The sequence below is a fragment of the Corylus avellana genome, chromosome 3 (assembly GCF_965113065.1).
Source record: "Corylus avellana chromosome 3, dhCorAvel1.hap1.2, whole genome shotgun sequence".
NCBI lineage: Eukaryota > Viridiplantae > Streptophyta > Magnoliopsida > Fagales > Betulaceae > Corylus > Corylus avellana.
Window position 1 is genome coordinate 9,815,482 of NC_142492.1, and position 21,140 is coordinate 9,836,621.

Consider the following 21,140-nt stretch of genomic DNA (forward strand, 5'->3'; position numbering starts at 1 on the left):
CCATATAAGAACACTCAAACCTATAATTGGAGGGTTTTTTCTCTCTCTTGTTTAGAGAGAGAAGCTCTAGGAAAACCCTAGGGTTTTTTCTCCAGCCGCCTCCCCTGTGAGGTCCTTCTTTCCACCTCGTGTGGCCCCTCCAGGGAGGAGGAAAAAGTTTTGCCTTTTCCTTTTTCCTCCCTTTCCCTTCGTTTTTCTCTTTTCTTTGTGCTTGTTTGGTTGTTTTTTGTATTTTCTTTTGTTTTCTTATGCAGCCTCGCCATCCATCCTCGCCGCTTAGCCCGCCGTCCGCAGTCTCCCAGCCGGTCGTCGTCCAGCCTTTCACCTGCCATCCAGCATCTCGCCCAACTCGTTGTTGTCCAGCCAGCCTAGCATGTCGTCGTCCAACCAGTCACCATCCATCCTACCCAGCCTATCGTTGTCGTCCAGCCCAGTAGTGGATCTGATTTTTGAGGTTTTAGATCCGGTTTTTTCAAAACTCAATCTAATTTCCCATGTAGATCTCGCTGCCAATCAAGCCCTTCCTCCATCTTCACTGGCTTCCCCAGTTTCCCTTCTCCACCAGCCGATCCTCAATCCGTCCATTGCTCACTGGTGCCCATTCTGTTCTTCGCTGGCGCCCGATCTGTTGTTGGGTGCTTGTTTTGTTTTGTTGCTGTTGTTTGTCTGTAATTTATGTTTTATTTTGCTGTGTAATTTCTATTTTATTTTGTTGTTTGTGGGTTACTATCTCCCTGCCACGATATGGTTTGATCTTGAGGTGGAGATTGTTGCTGGTGGTCATTCTTCAATGACTCCTATTTGGTTCTCTACAGTGCCTGCTTGGCAACAACCATTTTATAGTGGTTGTTGTTTTTACCACAATGGACTTCTCACGAAGTTTTTTTGCACTTTGTACCGCTTTGTGCGGCCCTGAAATAGGCCCAGCTTGCTTCTAGACCTTCTGGTTCCATTTGCAATCACCATTGCTTGCTATTTGATCATTTTGGGCTGGATTCAGACTTTGTTAATGTATTTATTCTGCAGTTACCATTTGGGCTCTGTTGTTGGGATGTCTTCCCCTTTTGTGTTTGTTTTAATCATGTAATCCCATTTCCCTTGTTTGCTTAAAAAAAAAAAAAAAAAAACCTATAATTGAATTTGTAATCACCTTAATGTTGATGTAGAGATTACATAGAACTCTTACCTCCTATCCTATAATACATTGGATAATTATTATAAAGATTAGATAGAACTCCTAACTCCTATCATATTATTTATTGAATAACCATCTCTAAAGTTTAGATAGACATAAACTACTAGTAATCGGATAGGAATGATGAGTCTAAATTGCTAATTATTCAAATAGTAAATGTAAGAATATATATAAAAGTAGCAAGATAGTCCGCGACTTGTTCAAGTAAATAATTCTATAAAAATTTTATACGTTTTGTTACTTTTAATAGCAATAAAATTGACGAAAATCTATTTTCACTGACAAAGGACAGAACTGTTAAAGCGCGAGGCATTGGAATCAGCGAAGGCTGCGAAGCACTGTGGCATTGCTACTCACTAGTTAAACGACAGCCGTGGGCTAAAGGGTGAAGATTTACTCAATCCAAATGCAATTATGCAAATATACAATAAAGTTGCTTTTTTTCATTTTTGTTTTCAGAGCAGAATAAAGTTGCTTTTAAGTCTCAAAATTATAAATTAAAAAGTAAAGCAAAAATAAGCACACACCTTCCCACTTGCTCTCTGAAGCTGAAAGGTCTCACTTGCTGGAATAATAAGAGAAAATAATTGGAAGGTTTTTTTTTTTTTTTTTTTTTTTTTTTTGCAGATTGTAAAAGTTAAAAAAATTGATAACTATATATATATATATATATATAGAAAGAATTGAAACTCGTTGGGATAATTATCAAATCATATCATATCTCAAGATTGATCATATGTGGATTATTATAAAAAATAAAAAATAAAAAGAATTATACGATAATTATTATGCAAGTTGGTTTCAAGTGTGCAAAAGGAGATTTTTGAGTGGCTTGACTAAAAGAAAAATACTAGAGTGGTACCAGTGGGCGAGCTTCTGGTGTTAAATTCATTAGAGTATCTTTTATCTTGTATGCTGTAGTTTAATCAACGATCAACATTAAATTTTTCAAAATTTTTTTTTATTTTCTCTCTTTTATTAAAAGCTTCTAAAAGTAAGTCAACTTTAAAATTCAATATTGACCGTTGATTAAACTGTAACACTGTTTTTTTAATAACAGCATGTAAGCCGAATTCATTTTTTAATCAGAAAGAAAGTAATGTGAAAAATGGTCTAAGACTTTAATAGAGAGAGGGTACCTTTAATGCTTGAATAAAATGAGAGGTGTTAGGTGGCGAAGACTAGGAATAGGATCTTCTCCATTTCATTTGAAATGGAGAGTATCCTTCTCCGTGAAGACTATACATATTTTCGTGAGTTTTAAATCCTCCTTATGCTGGGACCACGCCTAATAAAGCGAAGGTCACTAGTTCGAATCTCCCTCCCCCATCTTGTGCAAACATGTCAAAAAAAAAAAAAAAAAAAATCCTCCTTATGCTAGGCTTCTCTTGAAGTGATTCCCTAGTAAAAATTGATCAAATAATATCAGGGCCGAAATAGTGCCACGATTAACTACCTAATCGTTTAACCGCAAACCGCCTAGGGCGACGCAGTTAGCAATTTTTAGATTTGACGCTAGTTAATCGCCTAGGCAGTTAGTGAAGGCGGTTAGCCAATTTTACTAACCGCCTTTTCACCTTATAGAATATCATTGGTCACACAGTCTACTCTTGGACTTTTATGGGCCTTTTTTTTTGGCATTGGACCTTTTGGTGGAGGTGGCCCTCTTATTAATCGAGTCCAAGGCTTATTCATGGTGTTGTCAAAGTAAAATAGAGTCATTTTACGCTTAAAATATTATTTTTTATTGCATTTAACAGTATATATAATATCATTTTTTTTTTACATGTTCACATAAGAGGGAAAAAAATGGAGATTCGAACTAGTAATCTCTACTTCATGAGACGTGGTCCTTGGTCGATTGAGCTACATCTTGAAATATATACCATGTAATTTAAACATGTTATCACATCAATTAAAATTTTAAATAATATGAAAGCATATAAATCTGTAAAATTAAATTCAAACCATCAAATAAATTATCTATTTTACTTGAAACGAGCAACCAAAATTGTTTGACTATTATTGAAAGTGGAGAAGTAGTTGGGAAAGGGAAATGCGATGATGTTTGTGGAAAAGTGTAAAGAAAACGGCGGTGGGAACGTCCGTGAAGACGGAGAGCTTGGGAAAGGTGTCTACGTGGCATGCATGCTGTAGAGGAAACCACGGAAAGGAGTGTGGTCCCCTGGGCAAACTTTCTGCCCCTTTTGTGCTTTTTATATGAGTTGAGCTTAGCTTCTCTCCAATAATTACTAGTACATTTTAGTCCTGTCTCGTCAGTTTGAAAAAAGGTCGCTAGATTTCACACGTGATAAAACATACCTTGTGCTCTTCAAAATTTATGTGAAAAATGTTTTAGGTTTGCATTATAGTTTTCTTAGAACCAACAAAATAGTTTGTGTTAGTGGCGGTCAATTACCAATTTCGAGTCGAGTTAGCTCAAGTTGGGAAGAGTTTTGCCCGACCCTATTAAAAATGTACGTTTTTTTATTTTTTATTTTTTATTCTACGCAACACAAGGGCCGGTGGAGGGGAAAAATGTTTTTTTAATTTTTCTAACAAAGAATATTTTGGCAAGCACCACTATCGATATTACAAAAAAAAAAAAAAATTTTAAAAAAATCATTCTATTTGCATGGGATTTTTCTCATTAAAGTTTGGTGAGTCTTGATATACGAGTCAACGACAAACTCATGCCAAACAACTTCGGCTTGGGAACTCCTCGGAAACCCCAATTTTCCATGGTACCAATGGCATCAATTAGCTTCGATTTAAAAAAAAAAAGAAAAAAAAATAGTCAACATCCATATTCTGAACTTTTTATTTTCTTTTTTCTTCAAGATATAGCACGTTAAAATTAGATGCTTTTAAAATATGTGCCAATTATTCTGGGATTTCAATTCGTAACAGGGTTAAATACTTGAAATCTTCGTATGGTTTCACTTTTTTTTTTTTTTTTTTTAGGGTTTATTATGTATTATAGGAGGTTTTTATGGTTTTGGTAAATGATGAAATTGATCATTTCGTTCATTGATCGTTAGTTGATCTAATGAAACTCCATGTGGACCAATTAGAAGTTGACATTTGACATAAGTGTCCATGTCATCAATGATGACGTAGTACCTAATTAAATTTTTATTTTTTTAAAATTAAAATTAAAAAATTTTAAAAAATATATATTTTCATTAAAAAATAAAATAAAATTGGGGGTGGCTCTTTGGCCATAGGGGTGGCCAGGTCACCCCCGTCTGGCCGGATGGGGGGCTGGGCAATTTTTTTTTTTGAAAAAATATAAATTTTTAATTTTTTAATTTTAATTTAAAAAAATAAAATATATATATATATATATAATTAGGTGCCATGTCATCACTGATGACATGGCCACTTATGCCAAATGTCAGCTTCTAATTGATCCACGTGGAATTTTGTTAGGTCAACTAACGGTTAATGGACGGAATAATCAATTTGGTCTTTTACCAAAACCACAAGGACTTCCTGTGATACAAAATAAACTAAGGGGAAAAAAATAAAAAAGTGAAACCCTATGGGGATTTTAGGTAATTAACCCGTCGTAACAATTTGTTATTTAGATTGCTAACAAATCGAGCAACAAATATGATAAAATTTTTATAGTGCCACACTTATTCGAGCAAGATGGTAGAATGTTTGATATCCGCTCAAACAAATAAATTCAAAAAAGTTATCTCATATTTACGGTAAGAATATTAGTAATTAGTATAATAAAATTGTTAAAAATCTCTATCATATGGTACAATGAGTCAATGAGTCAATCATCATAGTACTGTCCTAGGGCCCTACCCCAATAATAATGAAGAGAGAGAGAGAGAGAGAGAGAGAGTGGCAGAAATGGCAATGAATTGGTGTCCATTTCGGGTAGCTTTATGTCATATGAAAGCTACTATTCACTTCCAAAATGAGACCCTACAAATTACTTGGGTTTGCTGGGTTGCCATTTCTCATTGTCTCATCCCTCACAAACAATTACTACTCCATTTTCTGGGTTTCCCACAAATTGAATAAGATGGTTGTGGATATGAAAAGGGATCTCTTCTCTTATTCTCCCCATCTTTTTGGATAAAGGTATGTGAGAATGGCTCTCCTACCCAAATACCGGACTTCTTGCACAAATAACAACTCCTCTACTAGGGTAGAAAAGCCTTCTCAGTTCTCACAATCCCTCTATTATTACTCAGGGTCATTCTTTAAACAGAAAATAATAATCGAGAATCACCATCTTGTAGTTGTATGTGATGGAGGCCTCTCAATGCACATAATCTTTGAGATTTTTTTTTTTTTTTTTAATCTCTTGGAGATTTTTGTCAAGGAAATATCACCCATTATGCATACTGAATTTTTTTTCTCTAAAAGTTATCAATACAAATAATAAAAGAAAAACCTGAAGGGTGGTCGAGTGGTTCAGCCGCCCCCAACCGCCCAAGAAACACTCCTCAAAACTGAGGGTTCCCTTCATTTTTTTTAAGTTGTTTTTTATTTCTTAATAGCTTTTAGGGATAATTTTGATAGTTCAAGTACAAAACGTGGGCTCTCCAGGAAACAAATAATGCAAGCTAAGTAATGTTAGTCCTCCAAGGCCCAAATACGCCTGAATGAGATTACACATCACGTGTGCTAAATGTTTTCAATATGGTAGACAATAGAAATAGGGCTGTAAATAAACAGAGTCGGCTCAACTTGGCTCGATAACAATCCTAACTATAAATAAAAAGAAAATAAAATGGATCATCATAATGTAACATCCAACAGGTAATTGATATTATTTGATTAAAAAAAAAAAAAAAGGTAATTGATAAAAGGGTGTGAAGATTTAAATTCCAATTTTGCAGCAAAACATAATCACTTTCATTCCTCTCTTATGGTACAGGTACAGTGGCCTCTTAAATGCATATATTCATAGAGACTAACAGAAAAGAAGAAAAGAAACCCACTTGGTTCTAGAGTCCCAAAAGAAAAGTGGCTGACAAGCCACCCCCTTGCAAAATTTAGAAGGTAATTTATGAGGAAAAATGAGCTATCACCCAGGTTAACATTACATTGTTGAAGCTCCATGCAATACAATAACCTGCTGCTTACAGTAGTTTTCATGATGCCGGGGCATACTCTTGAATGGCTGTTGCCAGTTTATTTCGATCCTCCTCTGTTTTTGTCCGAATTAAGAAGGTACGTGCGACGACGCTGTTATTGCCACCATCATTTCCATCATTATCGCCCTACAAAAATCAAACAAAACCAAACGTTTCACAATGCACACAACAGCTTCAATGAATGTCAAGTCACACATCTTTGAATATCAGGTCACATACAGACCATCAGTTATCTAGAGTTGAAATTTGGGGAACAAGAAACAGAATTATAAACCAAATTTATATGAAGCAGGTTCTGCACGTCTAGGGTCGAAATTTCTTCAGAGCAGGAGCATCCTAGAGCATGTTTTTCTACATGTATTTATACGTTATTATATTACACATATAATATAGAGGAGACAATTGCAAAAGACAAATTTATGTTTACATCTCAAATTAGTAAAGATAATAAATTTCTCTTGGGTGTCATAATATCTAAAAAGAACAGGTCCTTATAAAAATATTTGATCCTGACCTCTATAAAGAATACAGAAATAGGGTATCCAAATAGGAAACAACCGGGAGAAGGTAAGAACTCCCAAACTACTTGCAGCCCTTATCCTAGGAGCCAAATGCTGCCTAAAAGCAATTATACATGGCTTCCTTTCTACAGCAAAATAGAAAATAAAAGGGTTTGACATTTGATCCTGAGCTCTATAAGGCTGCCTTCTAGTATTATTAACTGCATGACAACCAGGGAAAAACTAACTAAAAATGTTATTAAATATAAAATATGCACTTTCATCATGTATTTACCAAAGAATGAAATATTGCAACGACGGAGTTCTTCTGTAAATTTGTCTTGATGCCAGGATACAGCAAAGCATTAAGCAGCAGTTTCCCAACCTGCAAATAGTAAAGGTTATAGAAAGTGAAACTCTTTTTAACAATAATTTAAAGTTGCCATGGTTTAAAGTAAAAACAGGCGTCCAAATGCCAAATAACCATGCTAGAGTGGGATATATTCTCTCCCCACTCTAGCAGGGCTTCCATACCAGCTAATATGTTGCTTGTGTACCTTTCCACTTCACAAGTAACAAAACAAACTTGTTTCCCATTTCACTCTTTTACCTCTCATATCCAACACTCCGAATGGCACATAAACAAAAGTGAGAAGCAAAAAAGAAAGAAAAAAAAATCCTTTCTCATATCAACTTTTCATGCCAACCCTAATATTTAAAACAAAAGTATTAAGGAAACATACATCATTTCTAACAACAATGGTTGGTTTGGATTCTTTTGTACCCTTGTCGACACCCTCTTTGCATTTAATGTAAAGCTGCCCCATGCCTTTATCTTTCCATGCATCTTTATCTGCTGGATCACTTGGCTGAACAATTTAAATGGAAAAAATAAATAAATACAAACACCATAATAAGTCAAATTGGCACTAGGCAGATAGCAAGATCTCAACTCATCCACAGTAAGCAGAATGCAACCCATCGAGCAAAAACATATCATTGAATATCATTGATGTACACCCATCAACATAACCTTCTTCACTGTCAACAGCATCATTAAACTGAATATGTGAATAAATGGGAATAGCACGGCCAACTCATTTCCATCGTTAAAAGTCCTACTTGAGGAGAGGATGGAAATTGAACCATTATCCCACCCAGTTAATATATGGAGTGCATAATTAATGGTTGTCTCAACATGAGTCCCCTATAAAATTTCTGAAAAGCTGCCAGATCACTCTTATACCAGTTACAACTGGTTCCCTTCAACAAACTCATGCATGTTCACACATACACGTGTATACATGTATAAATAAAGTAAACTGTTGGCACATAAGCAAGTTTGTGAAGGCAAGTCAGCGTTGTGACATGGCAAATTTCTATAGCCCGGATTATGGGCTCAGACAGCCCACCACATCTAATCATCCATTATGATAAATATCACTAGTGATGCACACAATATTAATTGTTCTTTTTTAAAAACCTCAGTCAGTCCTCCCTCTGATTACACCAGGACTTTCTATTTTTTATTTTTTATTTATTTATTTATTTATTTTTTTATGAATAATAATTTATTAAAGAAGAAGAAAAGCTCACGTACACAAAAAGTATATAGGAGAAGCTACCACCCTAATGGGGTCAAAAATCTAAAAAGATAACAAAATCTACAAGATTAGAGGAGGGGAGATTAGGAACAAAAGTAACAGCCCAGTGTAGAAGGGAGCTCAACCAAATCCACCATGATGTATATGAAACCGATTAAGGTATAAAGCCATAAATCTAACTGCAGTACTGTAATATGCAACAGAAACATCAGCATTAATTGATAATGGAATGAATTCAATATAGTTCTAGCCAAATGAACAGTCGATGGATAAGCTACTACACCCTTAAATTGGCTCTGCGTGAGCCCTGACATGACAAAGCAAGCTTGCATACATATCAAGTATGCATTCTTCTTGTCTCACCACTGAAATAGGTACATTTAAAACAAAGTTCATTGATGATATTAACAAAATGACATGACCTCAAACTGTCATTTGCACAAATTCAAAATGGTAATATTTATTCTGATAAAAATTAAATACGTGTAGCAATGAGACATATGACATATATAGTAAGAATATTGCTTTCTCTAAACATGCAAAATAAGGGCAAACAGCATAAATGAAAGAAAACTAAGAACGCTACAGATGCTGTCTCGATAAGATGATATCATATAAGTTTTCACAACTGAAGCGACTGGCCCTTGGACCAATTGGCATTGCCTCCCCACTTAAGTAATAAATTGAGGGTGGGATCATCGGTTCCATCCCATGCGGTTGCACAAGTTGTGTTTTTACATATCAAAAAAGGCTTTCACAACTGAATACCTTTACATAAAGCTTGCACTTGATTTCATGAACTACAACTATGCCCTTCTCTTCAGACTTTTTAACAGATGGGCTGCTAGGCTGCTCCAACTCATTTTCTATAAAAAGAAGAAGAAAAATCATTACGTATCTCATAAAAAGAAGGCAAAAAAGAAAAAAATTCGATGTTTCTTACAAATATAACCATCAAATTAAAAGTTCTACATACATAGCAAATAAGGAGTGGATTCAGACAATAAGTGGTCAGACCATGAAGGTGAACATAACGCCTCATACGAAAGAACAAAAGCTATATCTCCTATTTTATACATACCCTCTAGTTGAAAAAGAAACTGGATAACAAACTAAGCAAAATTCCTACCAGAACTCTGGTTCACACCAAATGTAAGAATTCAAAGATGCATGAAGTTTTTCATTTCCAAACCAAATAAGAAATCATCTTTTCACACTAACAAAGAAAATTTCAACAGTAGACTCAGTTGTTTATTTGGGGGCTTTCAAATTGCAACAGAAAAAAGAAAAAAAATAGAGAAGTGTTCATCTGTTCAGTAAACTCCAAATTTAGCAAGGTAAGAAACTACCTTCATGTTACTGGAAAACTTTTTTTTTTGATAAGTAATGAAAAGTTTATAGAAAAAGCATTAGGCGCCCCTAAGTTCGTGTTAGAAGAGTTATTAGGGTTGGTGAGTCATTAGGGTTTGGGAGTATTTTGGTCATTGTAATATTTCTCTAACCCAATATAATAATATGTGTGGTAGCCTACAAGAGAACAAGTTTAATAGCTTCCAACTTTTATATCTAAACCGTTCATACAAACTATAACATGGTATCAGAGCCTTAGGGTTTAGATTTTGGCCATTTGTTTGTAGTCTTAGTTTTCCGCTCTTTTTGTTTTGGTTGAATCCCTCATTCTGTTGTTGGGGAGTGTTCTTCTGGTGGTACCGCCCATGTGGGCTTAGTGCCCACACGGGTAGTGCCCTAAAAGATGTTCGTTGTTAGAAAATACAATATATATATATATATATATATATATATATATATATATATATATATATATATATAAATTATGTGTTTTCACAGTGGTTGTCGTTTAGTTTTGTAGCACTCGTAGTTGGTGTCGCCGACAAGATCTGAGCTTCTAGCATGGTGTTTTTTGGCACTGTCTGGTCGTCTCCGACGAGTTCTGGAGGATTTGTAGTGTTTCACGGCCGTATTTTGTGATCTCCAGCGATTTTTGAGTCTCCGGTGGCCTTTTGTGGTGTTTTGTGGCGCTGTATGATCGTCTCCGACAGCAAGTTCTGGTGGTTCCAGTGGATTCCACCAATTTCCGGCAAGATCTGGTCATCGCCGGTAGGTTTTTGGCAAGTTAGTTGGTGAAGAAGATATACGTTTGGTTTGGGCTACATGAAGCTTCCATCGGGTTTGTTGCTCAAGTAGTTCCTCGTTGTTGGTTGATCACGTGAAACGTGATCGTTGTTAGTCGTCAAGATCCGATCGGCCTTGGTGTTTTGCTATGAGATCCGATTGGCCTTGGTGTTTTGCGGTGGGTTCCGACTGGTCCTTGTTGTTTTCCAGCGAGATCCTATCAGCCTTGGTGTTTTTCGGCGAGATCCAACCACCCGTTGCGGTTTCCGGCGAGTTTTCAACTAGCGTTGAAGTTTTTTAGCATATTTTCTTATTATTTTTTAATTTTATTACTCTTCGTAATGTATGCTCCAAGCTGTTCCAGCTTGAGGGGGAGTTTATGTTTTTCGTTTGCTTGTTTCTTCCAAGTTGGACTTATATATGCTCCAACTTGAGGGGGAGTGTTAGAAAAGTTATTAGGGTTGGTGAGTCATTAGGGTTTTGGAGTATTTTGGTCATTGTAATATTTCTGTAACCCAATATAATAATGTGTGGTAGGCTACAAGAGAACAAGTTTAATAGCCTCCACCTTTTGTGTCTAAACTGTTCATACAAACTATAACATGTATAAACATAACATGTTGAACTGAAGTCACATATATTAGACCAAGATAGAAATCTAACTTAAACAACCAGGCAGTACTATTGAGAAAACAAGCACAAACTGTATAACAAGAGTATGCTTAGTCATTGTACTTTCGATAAATGGCTTAAAAAGAGCTCCAAAAAACTACTCCCTCCATTCCATATTATTGGTCTTCTATTTCATTAAGGGTCCCAAAATATTGACCATTTTAAAAAATCAATGAACACAATTTCAATAACTTACCATCTAGTTTATTTAAAAAGTCAATTCCCATTTTTTCATTGCTTTGGTTGAGTTTTAAATTGAGGGTAATTTTTGGAAAGTTATACCTCTTTTTATTGAAAGACAATACGTTAAATGATTTCCCTTAACAAGTTGGATTTTCTAAACAGACCATGGACATGGGATGGATAGAGTATTATTGAACTTAAATTTAGAAGACAAAAGAAGAGTAAAAATTCCATTTTCTCACCACCATCTGCATCGTCTGAAGCATCATGGTTTGTGGGAACCGAACTTTGAATAGCAGTGACTGAACTTTGACTCCCTGAAAAGATAAAAAAGTAGGATGTCAACTCATTTCAATCTCATCAAAGTAACACATACAGCTCTGGATTAAAAAATGGAACAGCTAATAGAGATAATTAAGGATATCAGTTTATTTCCTGAGCTTTTAACTAAGTTCTAATGGCTTATTTACTCAAAAAATTTGCATTCTTTGTTATATAATAACCAATATGGTCATTACCAGAAAGGTCCTGGGTTGGATTAACTCTTTGTGAAACACTAAGGCATGGAACTCACTTTAATTCACGGAAGACAGTGATGATAAACACAAAAATTTCAACCAGTTTAAGTTTCAGATTAGAATAAATCATAACTTTTAATGACTACCTACCTTTACCCTGTGACGTAAAGGTGTATATAGTATTTTAAAAGGTTCACTAGAATTATTCATTTGAGCCTTACTTTAGTCTAGTTTACCATCACAATATCTTCTAAATTTATACTAAAATATTTTTACTTCCAACATTAGAAATTAGATTTTTTTTTTTTTTTTTTTTTACTTAATTTAGGCTCCACTTAGGAGTGAAATGCATTTTAAGCACCAACACTTTTTATTTTATTTTATTAAATTCTGTTGTATAATTACTTTTTTAAACTAAACAGCATAAAGCTACTACATGCATATCACTTCCATCAGAGATCATAGAAATTTTTTGTTAAAATTAAATAAAATAATACCACCAAACAAGACAGGAGTTTGAATGTTCGAGGATACTCCAGAGCTCCATGAAGTTGCAAAGCTTGCAGTTGTACCCGCGGAAGTAAACCCAAGGCTTTGACTCTTTGAAAATACTCCAGAGCTCAATGAAGTTGCAAAAGTAGTGGCTGTGCCTGCTGGAGTAGATCTAGAGGTTTCACTATTTGAAAATACTCCAGAGCTCAATGGTTTTGCAAAGGTTGTGGTTGTGCCTGCTGGAGAAGATCCAGGGGCTTGACTGTTTGAAAATACTCCAGATTTAAATGAATTTGAAAACAATGTAGCTGTTCCTGCTAGAGTAGACCCATGGGTTTGACTGTTTGAAAATACTGCAGAGCTCATTGAAGTTGCAAATGGTGTTGGTGTGCTCACAGGAGTAACCCCGGAGCTTTGACTTTTGGAAAATACCCCAGCACCCCATGACTTTGCAAAGTTAGTGGTACCCGATGGAGTAAATCCAGCTTTCTCTTGAGGTAAATTTATCCCACTATTCTTGGTTTCAGGCACCATTTTATTTTCAGTGGTTCGAGATTCCGCACCAGACAAGCTACCTCCATTTGCTGCATTTACTTTGAGCCAGTTGACAACATCACTAAACTTCTCCTGAAAAAAGAGGTTGAATAATTTTTTTTTTTTTAAGTTAGCAAATTTATAGCCAAAGCCAAACCCCTCCCACCAAACTCTCAATCCCAAAAAAAAAAAAAAAAAAAAAAAAAAATGTTTACAATTAAAAACAACCTAATTTTTTTTTTTGGTCAATGCCTACTACTTATAGCTATCCTCCACGGTTAAATAAAAGTAAAAAGATTATAGCAGGATTCTAATTCTAGTCCAACTGTTCATGTTCAGGTTTGAGTTGAAGAACCAAACTTAGTATAGGGCAAACATCAAGGTTCAATCTCTAGATGTTGACATTCCCCCCAAAGAGTAAAAGAGACTAGACGTTAGGGCTACTTTGGAATTGGCCATAGACACTTTAAAACAAACTGCTCCTAGTGTAATATATTGCACGTTCAATCTTCTAATAGTATGAGCATATATCCTAATCAACAATGGTTGACCACAAAAAAAAAAAAGAAAAAAAAATGAGAGACAATAGAGCAACCAAGTCTGCCAAAAAAGGGAGGGGGTGGTGGGGGGGGGGGGGGCATAATTTATCTTTTAAATCTAAGTATCTGTGTGCGTTAGAAAACGAATAAAGGACATTTAAAAGGTTGGTAAACAAAGTCAATACTAATTTGAAAAACTAATGAGTTTCTAAATATATGTTACATGCAACCATGCATGCATACATACAGTGTCACAATAACAGGCAGACATATATGTACTTACACTCATAGTTAACATAAAAGTGAATTCAGTAAAAAATAGCAGTTGAACCCTCCAAATTAGCTTCTGTAAAATATATATACTTCAACCATCAAATGGGCCCAAAGATATTAAGATAGTAGACATATCTAGATACTACAAAAAGGAACAAAAAATAAAAAATCAACTTTCAAATAGATGAAAATCTGTCTGGAATTACCATAATGTTCGAAGCATGAGCTAGGTAGTCCCGGACACCATCTTCCCAAAGTTCATCAGGATGGTTCTTCAATTGTGCTTGCACCCAACTGTTCACAATAAACAAATAGAGGCATTGTATCATGGAAATTAGAAGAGATTCTGCAGGCTACCTAAGATCAAGAACGATGAAGGACCAAATATTAACAACAGGAAATATAACTAAACCATTTAGAACATGGAAGTATTATGTAATTTCGTAGAATACAAAAGATATCAAGTCATTGCAAAGTTGCAGAAATTTTTTTTTTTTTTTGATAAGTAATAAGAAGTTTTATTAAAAAAGCGTAAAGGCACCCCAAGGTAAGTGTAAAGGTGCCCCAAGGTCATTGCAAAGTTGCAGAAAATTAACTGTTGTGAGTAACAAAAGGACTAATCACTACGCCAAGACTGACCATAGAAATGGAATAGCCATAAGCTACATGATGAATGACAGAGTCAAAGTGGGAAAAGAAGAAATAAAAATAAATAAATAAAAAATAAAAAAAACAGATATAAGAAAGTTGGACCTTGCAAACTGGGTATTTAGAGCTCTCACATGCTGCCGAGATGACTTAGCCCGTTGCATATCCAACGTAGTTGTTGCTGTCAACTGTTGAGATGATTCTGCCCTATGACCATCAAATGTAGATCCTTCCATTAGTCTTTTTTTCCGGAACTGCATCACATTGAAATACAGAAACTATAATAAGCCTCCACACAGTCAATGACAAGATAAAACCACATAAAAGAAAAATGGGATATATATGAGTACTTTTCTCAAAATAAACTGTTACGGTAAACCACCAACAGCTGCTTCCATTGTGTCTACGGAAGACACAGTCACATTACTTTTATTATTTTTGTTGAGTTCCAACAGACGTTGTGCTCATTTTGAGAGTTGGTGAAGATCCTAAACAACTGAACGCTAAAAGAAGGACAATTTCAAAAAGGAATGCCATGGCAATTTTTCCAGCAACCATTTCAATTTAACTTTCTCATCTTCCAAATAGCTACATTATATTCAAGAGCTCGTGATCACAACACGAGGTGGAATTGCATGGAAAATTCATAGCATGAGGTGCGAGGTTGTACAAGCATTTCTGCAGAAAGAAGCCGCTTCTCCAATAACCAAAATCAAATCCTTCTATCCGTTAAAACTTTTCAATAACCCATCGAAAAGACTTACAAATCTAAACCCAAGTTAGCAAAAATGAACTACTTTTGCAACACCCAGATCAGTCGTGAGTGAAGCACGTAATCGCGCCGTTGCCATTGCTTTAGTTCCCGGTTTCCCTCATTTCATTTTCGCAGTCTTGCTCAAAATACCACCCAAGTGGACAACTGGGGTTAATATTCTACACTTGCCCCTAAAATTTACCACCAAAAAGGTACCCAATATGAACACTTCAGAACTTCCCAGAACCATAATTAAACCCAATCATCATTCAACAAATCATACTTCAATTAAGCTCTACTTGGCAGCTAACAAAAAAAATAACCCACTAAAAAAAATCAAAGAATTGAATTTTTCACGCTGTATATTCTTCGAATATTTGCTATTCAGTAAACAAAATTCAAACTTGATCCAAATTATCGTTACTCAGCTCAGTAAATTTATTTTTTTTAAAAAAAAAATCAAAATGTTAGTTCATTTTTTCCTGGCAAAACAACAGAGCGAAAATCATGTAAAATTAAAAACTACGCAAAACCAATAATTGAGCAAATTGAATTAGGGATTTTGGGAGTGTCGGGTACTCACGGCCGAGTCGTTCGTCTCGGGGTTCGAGTCGGGCACGCCGAAACGTTTCGTTCCGTTCATGATTGTGAAATTGGGGGTTTCTTCGAAAAGCGAAAGAGGGAAAAAAGGAAGAGATTTTAGGGTTTCTTTTACAAAAATAGAAAAATTGTTCTTTGGGTTCAGGCTGTGTGTTAAAAGGGAAAAGGCTTTCTTTTTTCTTTTTTTTTTTCAATTTTCATTTTTAAGTTTTTTTGAAGCCGCTGGATCAGGTGGGGAATGAACTTTGAACTGGGACCGTTGGATTGGGGATGGTCATGGGGGCTGACAAAGGTCGACATGGGTCACGTGCTGTTGGAATTGTTTAAATGTACGTGGATGCCCATTCTTGTGGGGCCACCGCAGCCACTAAAAAAACGTGGCAAATATGGGCCTCTTCATTGAAGGGCCTTGGGCTAGGGCCTTTAGCAATTCTTTTCGGCCTATTCCCAATAATTTTAGGTTTTTTTTTTTTTTTTTTTTTTAATTAATTTATTTTTTTATCTTTCTTTTGTTGTAATCTTCCTTCCTCTTTTCTCATATTGAAAAGACCAAAATAAATAAATAAAATTACAAAACACTTCTGAAAGCACAAAATAATTTCTCATCTATGTCACATTATAATACTTTTTTTTTTTCTAAAAAAAGAAAAAAAAAAAAGAAAAAAGAAAAACCCCTCAAAACATAGGAGGTATTTATTGAGACTCATAGGAAAAAAAAAAAAAAAAAAAAAAGATTGTCACTTGAACTCCCCCATTGAGGTTTAGGTAAAAAGGGATTGAAAATGGTTTGTTATAGTCGATAGCTAGAGCAAATGGTGCGCTTATGGGAATTAAGAACTGTGGAATGCAGTTTGGAGGTGAAAACAAGTGGAAAACAATCTCAAACAATTCCCGTCTAATATCGATTTTTTTTTTTCAATCATAATTAGCAACAATTCTCTTCATTTTGCTGCTCTTATATTGAAGATTTACGAAATTCAGTAAACCCCACATGTTAAACAAATTTGCCTAATGCTTAAAATGGTGAATCATTCCTCACAGATGAATTTACATTACAAGTTGCTAACATCTCTCTCTCTCTCTCTCTCTCTCTCTCTCTCTCTCCCCTTTCTCCTTTTTTGTGTTAGGAAACCCCAAATAACAGAATGAAAAAAACCAATAAATTCAAAAAAAAAAAAAAAAAAAACTATTTTGATCTTCAAACTAAGGGCCTTTGCTCTTCCTCTATACCACCCCCATTTTCCAGCAAGCTTTTGTCTTCTTTGATGGACAGTCTTCTCTCCTTCAAAACAGTGGATGCCACTGAACTCCTACCTGGCAGTTTGTTATCAGGCAACATCTTCACTATGATTCCCATGGCTATGAGCAACAGCCCTGTGGCGTGCTGTTCAGTCAATGGCTTTGTAAATATCAAGTATGACAGTAACAGGGTGACTGCCTTTCTAGCAGTTGTTATCTGCATGCCCGCATCAATCAAAACCCCAATAGTTATTTCCATGAAAACTGCTCTTATTTCCATGATAATCAAACGCTTTTATCAAATATTGCTAACCACAAAGTACAGAACAAATAGGCATAACTATAATAGTTTATGAAAACTAGAAATGACGAGATGCCCTATGTTTGTTGATGTGTTTTGAGGGGTGTTTTCTTGTTTTTGATTTGAAAAAGTATTCTGACTCTAAATAAAGATGAAAGTTGTTTCAGTATTTTAGAAGTGTTTTTGGGTGTTTGTTAATTTTTTTTTTTTTTTTTTTTGAGAACAGAAAATGAAAAATTTTATATATGCTTTAATCAAAATCTGTATCAAAAGGCAATGAAATTTCCCACTAGTTTTAAGTGATTTCCATCATAAAGTAAAGCAATATGTATTTACCATGGCAGTGGTGGCAGCCCCAAAAATGGCAATGAGGGATAAAACAGACACTTGCCCGATGTATGTGGCCATGGCTTCAAACACTAATACCCCGTATACATAAGGATGCTGCAATTCATTCACAAAACATTATAATAATGAGCCCCAAAAACAAAGAAAAAGAAAAGACGGAAAATGATCGGAACATTAAATATGAACAAGCAAGAAATAAAATAGGAGGAGGTGGCAATTAAATATCAAAGTCTAATCAATACCTAATCTGAAATTACAAAATACACAAGTTGACTAAGTTGTAAGGTTCTATTCAGATTAAATTAACTAATGAAGTGGAATCAGTAGTTCAATAATTGATTATGAAGATAAGAAAGGGAAATAAAATAAGAGATAAAGTACTCATTGTTCTTTTTTTTTTTTAGATGAATAGTTCTCATTGTTCTTACTTGTGAACAAGAATTCCAAGCCCTAAACAGCTCTCCTGTGAGAATCATGGGAGGGACTAAGAAAGGCAGCCCGACAACTGTTGAGCAGAATAGCATCTCCGTCTGTCAGAAGAAAAACAACACAAAATTATAAGTAAAAACAATAAAAGTTTGGTTCTTCTGTCATGATTTACTTTTGGATTCACAAACCCAGGGGAAGAAGAATGAATCACCTGTGTGGTATCAGGATTCATGGTAAAAATTGCTTCTTGTAAATTTCCCAGAAAGGCATCCATGATCAGAGCGCCCGATATCATTAAAACGCCAAAAATGCTAAAATTAGGGGATGTCTGCGCATCTGCTAAGGTGAAAAGGATAAGACCGAGTACTAGAAGCATCGCAGAGATGTATTCGTGTAACGGGTATTTCCTTCTCAAGCCAGGAATGAAGGAACCCATTATCATGACCGGCAGGACCTATTTTCCCACAATCACAGACACTTACATTAGAAAAAGAGATGGCATTTTACATTACATATTCTGCATCACCAAATTATAACATCCAATATCATAAAATCTCAAAATTAAGTATTCTGATTTTTCATAATCATAGCAGAAACGAAGTTGACCAATGACAGAAGCCGAAGCCAAAAACAGTTATTGTATCTAACTCTATCAATTTTCAGATTACAAACAGTAAATAGAGACCAAGACTTAAAAAAAGAAGTTTCTTCGGGGTTTACCTTTGTGGATTTGAACATGATCTGTGCCGGATAATTAAGAAATGCCAAGGACCCCTTAGTTAATCCATGAGAACCCATAAGAACAGCAGAGAGTTTCACATATGTCTTCCAAGGGTTAACCATTTGCTTGGTGCTGAATCCTTGTAAGGACATGAGTATCAGGTAGACAAATCCTTGCACAAAGGTGAAATACCAACCGTAGCTGGAAACCAAGAGAAATAGGCATTTATACATAAAATTTACTCACAAACCAATGAATAAATAGAACTTATGGACAAAAAGATAAATTTGCAATGGTAGAAACACCAAATTACCTGAATTTGAGTCGATTATACACGAATTCCTGGTATAAGCCAAAATGACATGTCAATGCTCAGACAAGAAAAGGGTTTCATTTCAAACCCAAAAAGAGAAAACTATCCAAATTATTGCTATCCATAAATTAAGGTTAGCAGTTGAAATCAAATACCAATAAAACAGTAACCGAAGAGCATAGGAATAACAATTCAAAAGGCACGTACAACTTAGAACTCACAACTCTTTTTACAAAATGTGTAGCACAAAAATTAATTTTTTGAGAAACTAAGCGGAAAGCTATAGTACAAAAACAGTACGCCTCTGTTTGGTTGCAGAGAAAACGTGGAAAAGAGAAGGGAATTCAAATTTTGGATGCTAAAATTCCCCATCACTGAAACCCAAGGAAACAAAATCAGTAAATTGCAACTCAGATATACACTATAACATTTGACCGATCCAAAACAACATAAACATGCGCTTCGGTCTCTTTCCCCACATATTCTCAGCAACCAAACAGAGAATACCAAAAATATCAAACACCCAGAAAGCAAAACGACCAATCACCAAAACAAGAAATACCCATCAAAACCAAACCCAAAACAACCACAAATCCTCACATAACCATGCGAAAATTAAAAACCCAAAAAAAGAGAGGAAGAGACAGAGACAGCCAAAAAAGTCAACTTAGAGTGAACAAACCTCACAAATTCCATTAACGAGGTAGCCAAAGAAGAACCCAGAAGAGCAAATGAGGAATTGCTGCCATATAGGCCGACCGGAGAGCGAAATCCCGAAGAGGGACCTGACTTGCTCTTCGCTCTTCATTTTCTCTCCTCCTCGAACAACCCTGACCGTCCGATCTTTTCCACAATCAAAAACACCAACCAAAAGCGTTCAACGCTCATACAAGCAAAAATCCCACAAAGCAGGCCCACCAGAATCGCTTGTTTCAGCGCTGCATGGCGATACCTATGAAGAAGTTCGGAGAAAAAAGCGGTGGGCTTGATCAATCACGAAGAAAAGTATCTGAGCTGGTTTCAAAAGCTTTTCCGGATACTCTCTCTCTCTCTCTCTCTCCCTCCCTCTAAAGCTTTAGAGAGAGAGAGTTCTTTGGGACTTGGCCGCAGGCTTTGACTCTTTGAGGCTTGAAACCAGGAAGGTTTTCACGATTTAAACGCAGTTGCAGTGCATTTGGAGGTATCACAAAAGGTCAAGTTTTTCATGGAAACGTTCGCCTCTCGAGAAATTGTTAGTATGGGATTTGGTAGAATAGAACGTCTGGCATAGACAAGTCTATGGACCTCTTTCTTGCCGTGTGAACTTTTCTGAAACCATTCTATACGATTACTAGGCTTTAATTCGCTACACCTTAGAGTTTGCGTGTAAAAATAAAGGAAAAATAAAAAATCTAATTTGCAATTAACTCTATGCAATATTAAAATAAATTCAAAAGTTTTTAAAATATGTCAAAAAAAAAAATTTAGTCCCTCCAATCAAATTATATTCACTAACTTAATAAATTCACGTGAAACATTAGAGTCAATAAAATTGTGATACTTGTCATATTTAAATCAGTGTCACAATAACGAAATCTATTAAATTAGTGGACATAATTTGACTGTAAGGACTGGATTTTTTTTTTTCATACTTCAGGAACCTTTGACTTCATTTTGCTACTACAAAGAACTAATTATAAATCAGGTAAACCATAATGATTAATTTTATATTTTTTCCTAAAAATAAATAAACAAAAATAAATCATGATTTCAGATCCAGGATAATTTAAAAAACACGCGGCTTTAAAGATAGGGTATTTTAAAAAAATTTACAAATAACACTTTTTTATAGATTTTTTTACCAAACTGCGGTTTTATTATTAAGTTTACCCTCAAAAGGCTTCATACCATTTAGAGAGAGTATATTTCTTATAAAGACATAATCTTTTTCATGTCCAGGCAATGTGGGACGTCACAACACTCCCTCCATCTCAGGCTGGGCTATGGCTCTGATACCATATGTAACACCCATGCTCCAAGTG

General features: G+C 35.3%; 2 protein-coding genes across 2 annotated transcripts; both read right to left on the minus strand.

The window, feature by feature from the left end:
- Positions 1 to 6,020: 6,020 nt before the first annotated feature.
- Positions 6,021 to 15,912, minus strand: LOC132175497 (Pleckstrin homology (PH) domain superfamily protein). The gene is made up of 9 exons (XM_059587470.2): positions 15,752 to 15,912; positions 14,520 to 14,668; positions 13,973 to 14,060; positions 12,426 to 13,047; positions 11,653 to 11,727; positions 9,191 to 9,288; positions 7,562 to 7,687; positions 7,114 to 7,203; positions 6,021 to 6,444 (listed from the first exon to the last, which is right to left on the minus strand). Exons 1-9 carry the CDS (start codon positions 15,809 to 15,811, stop codon positions 6,316 to 6,318), a joined length of 1,437 nt encoding a protein of 478 aa, XP_059443453.2. The 5' UTR covers positions 15,812 to 15,912; the 3' UTR covers positions 6,021 to 6,315.
- Positions 15,913 to 16,762: 850 nt separating this feature from the next.
- Positions 16,763 to 20,416, minus strand: LOC132176608 (UDP-galactose/UDP-glucose transporter 2). The gene is made up of 7 exons (XM_059588867.2): positions 19,802 to 20,416; positions 19,120 to 19,148; positions 18,806 to 19,007; positions 18,297 to 18,539; positions 18,085 to 18,186; positions 17,645 to 17,752; positions 16,763 to 17,224 (listed from the first exon to the last, which is right to left on the minus strand). The coding sequence occupies exons 1-7, from the start codon at positions 19,925 to 19,927 to the stop codon at positions 16,967 to 16,969; spliced, it is 1,068 nt and encodes a 355-aa protein (XP_059444850.2). The 5' UTR covers positions 19,928 to 20,416; the 3' UTR covers positions 16,763 to 16,966.
- Between the last annotated feature and the right edge of the window lie 724 nt (positions 20,417 to 21,140).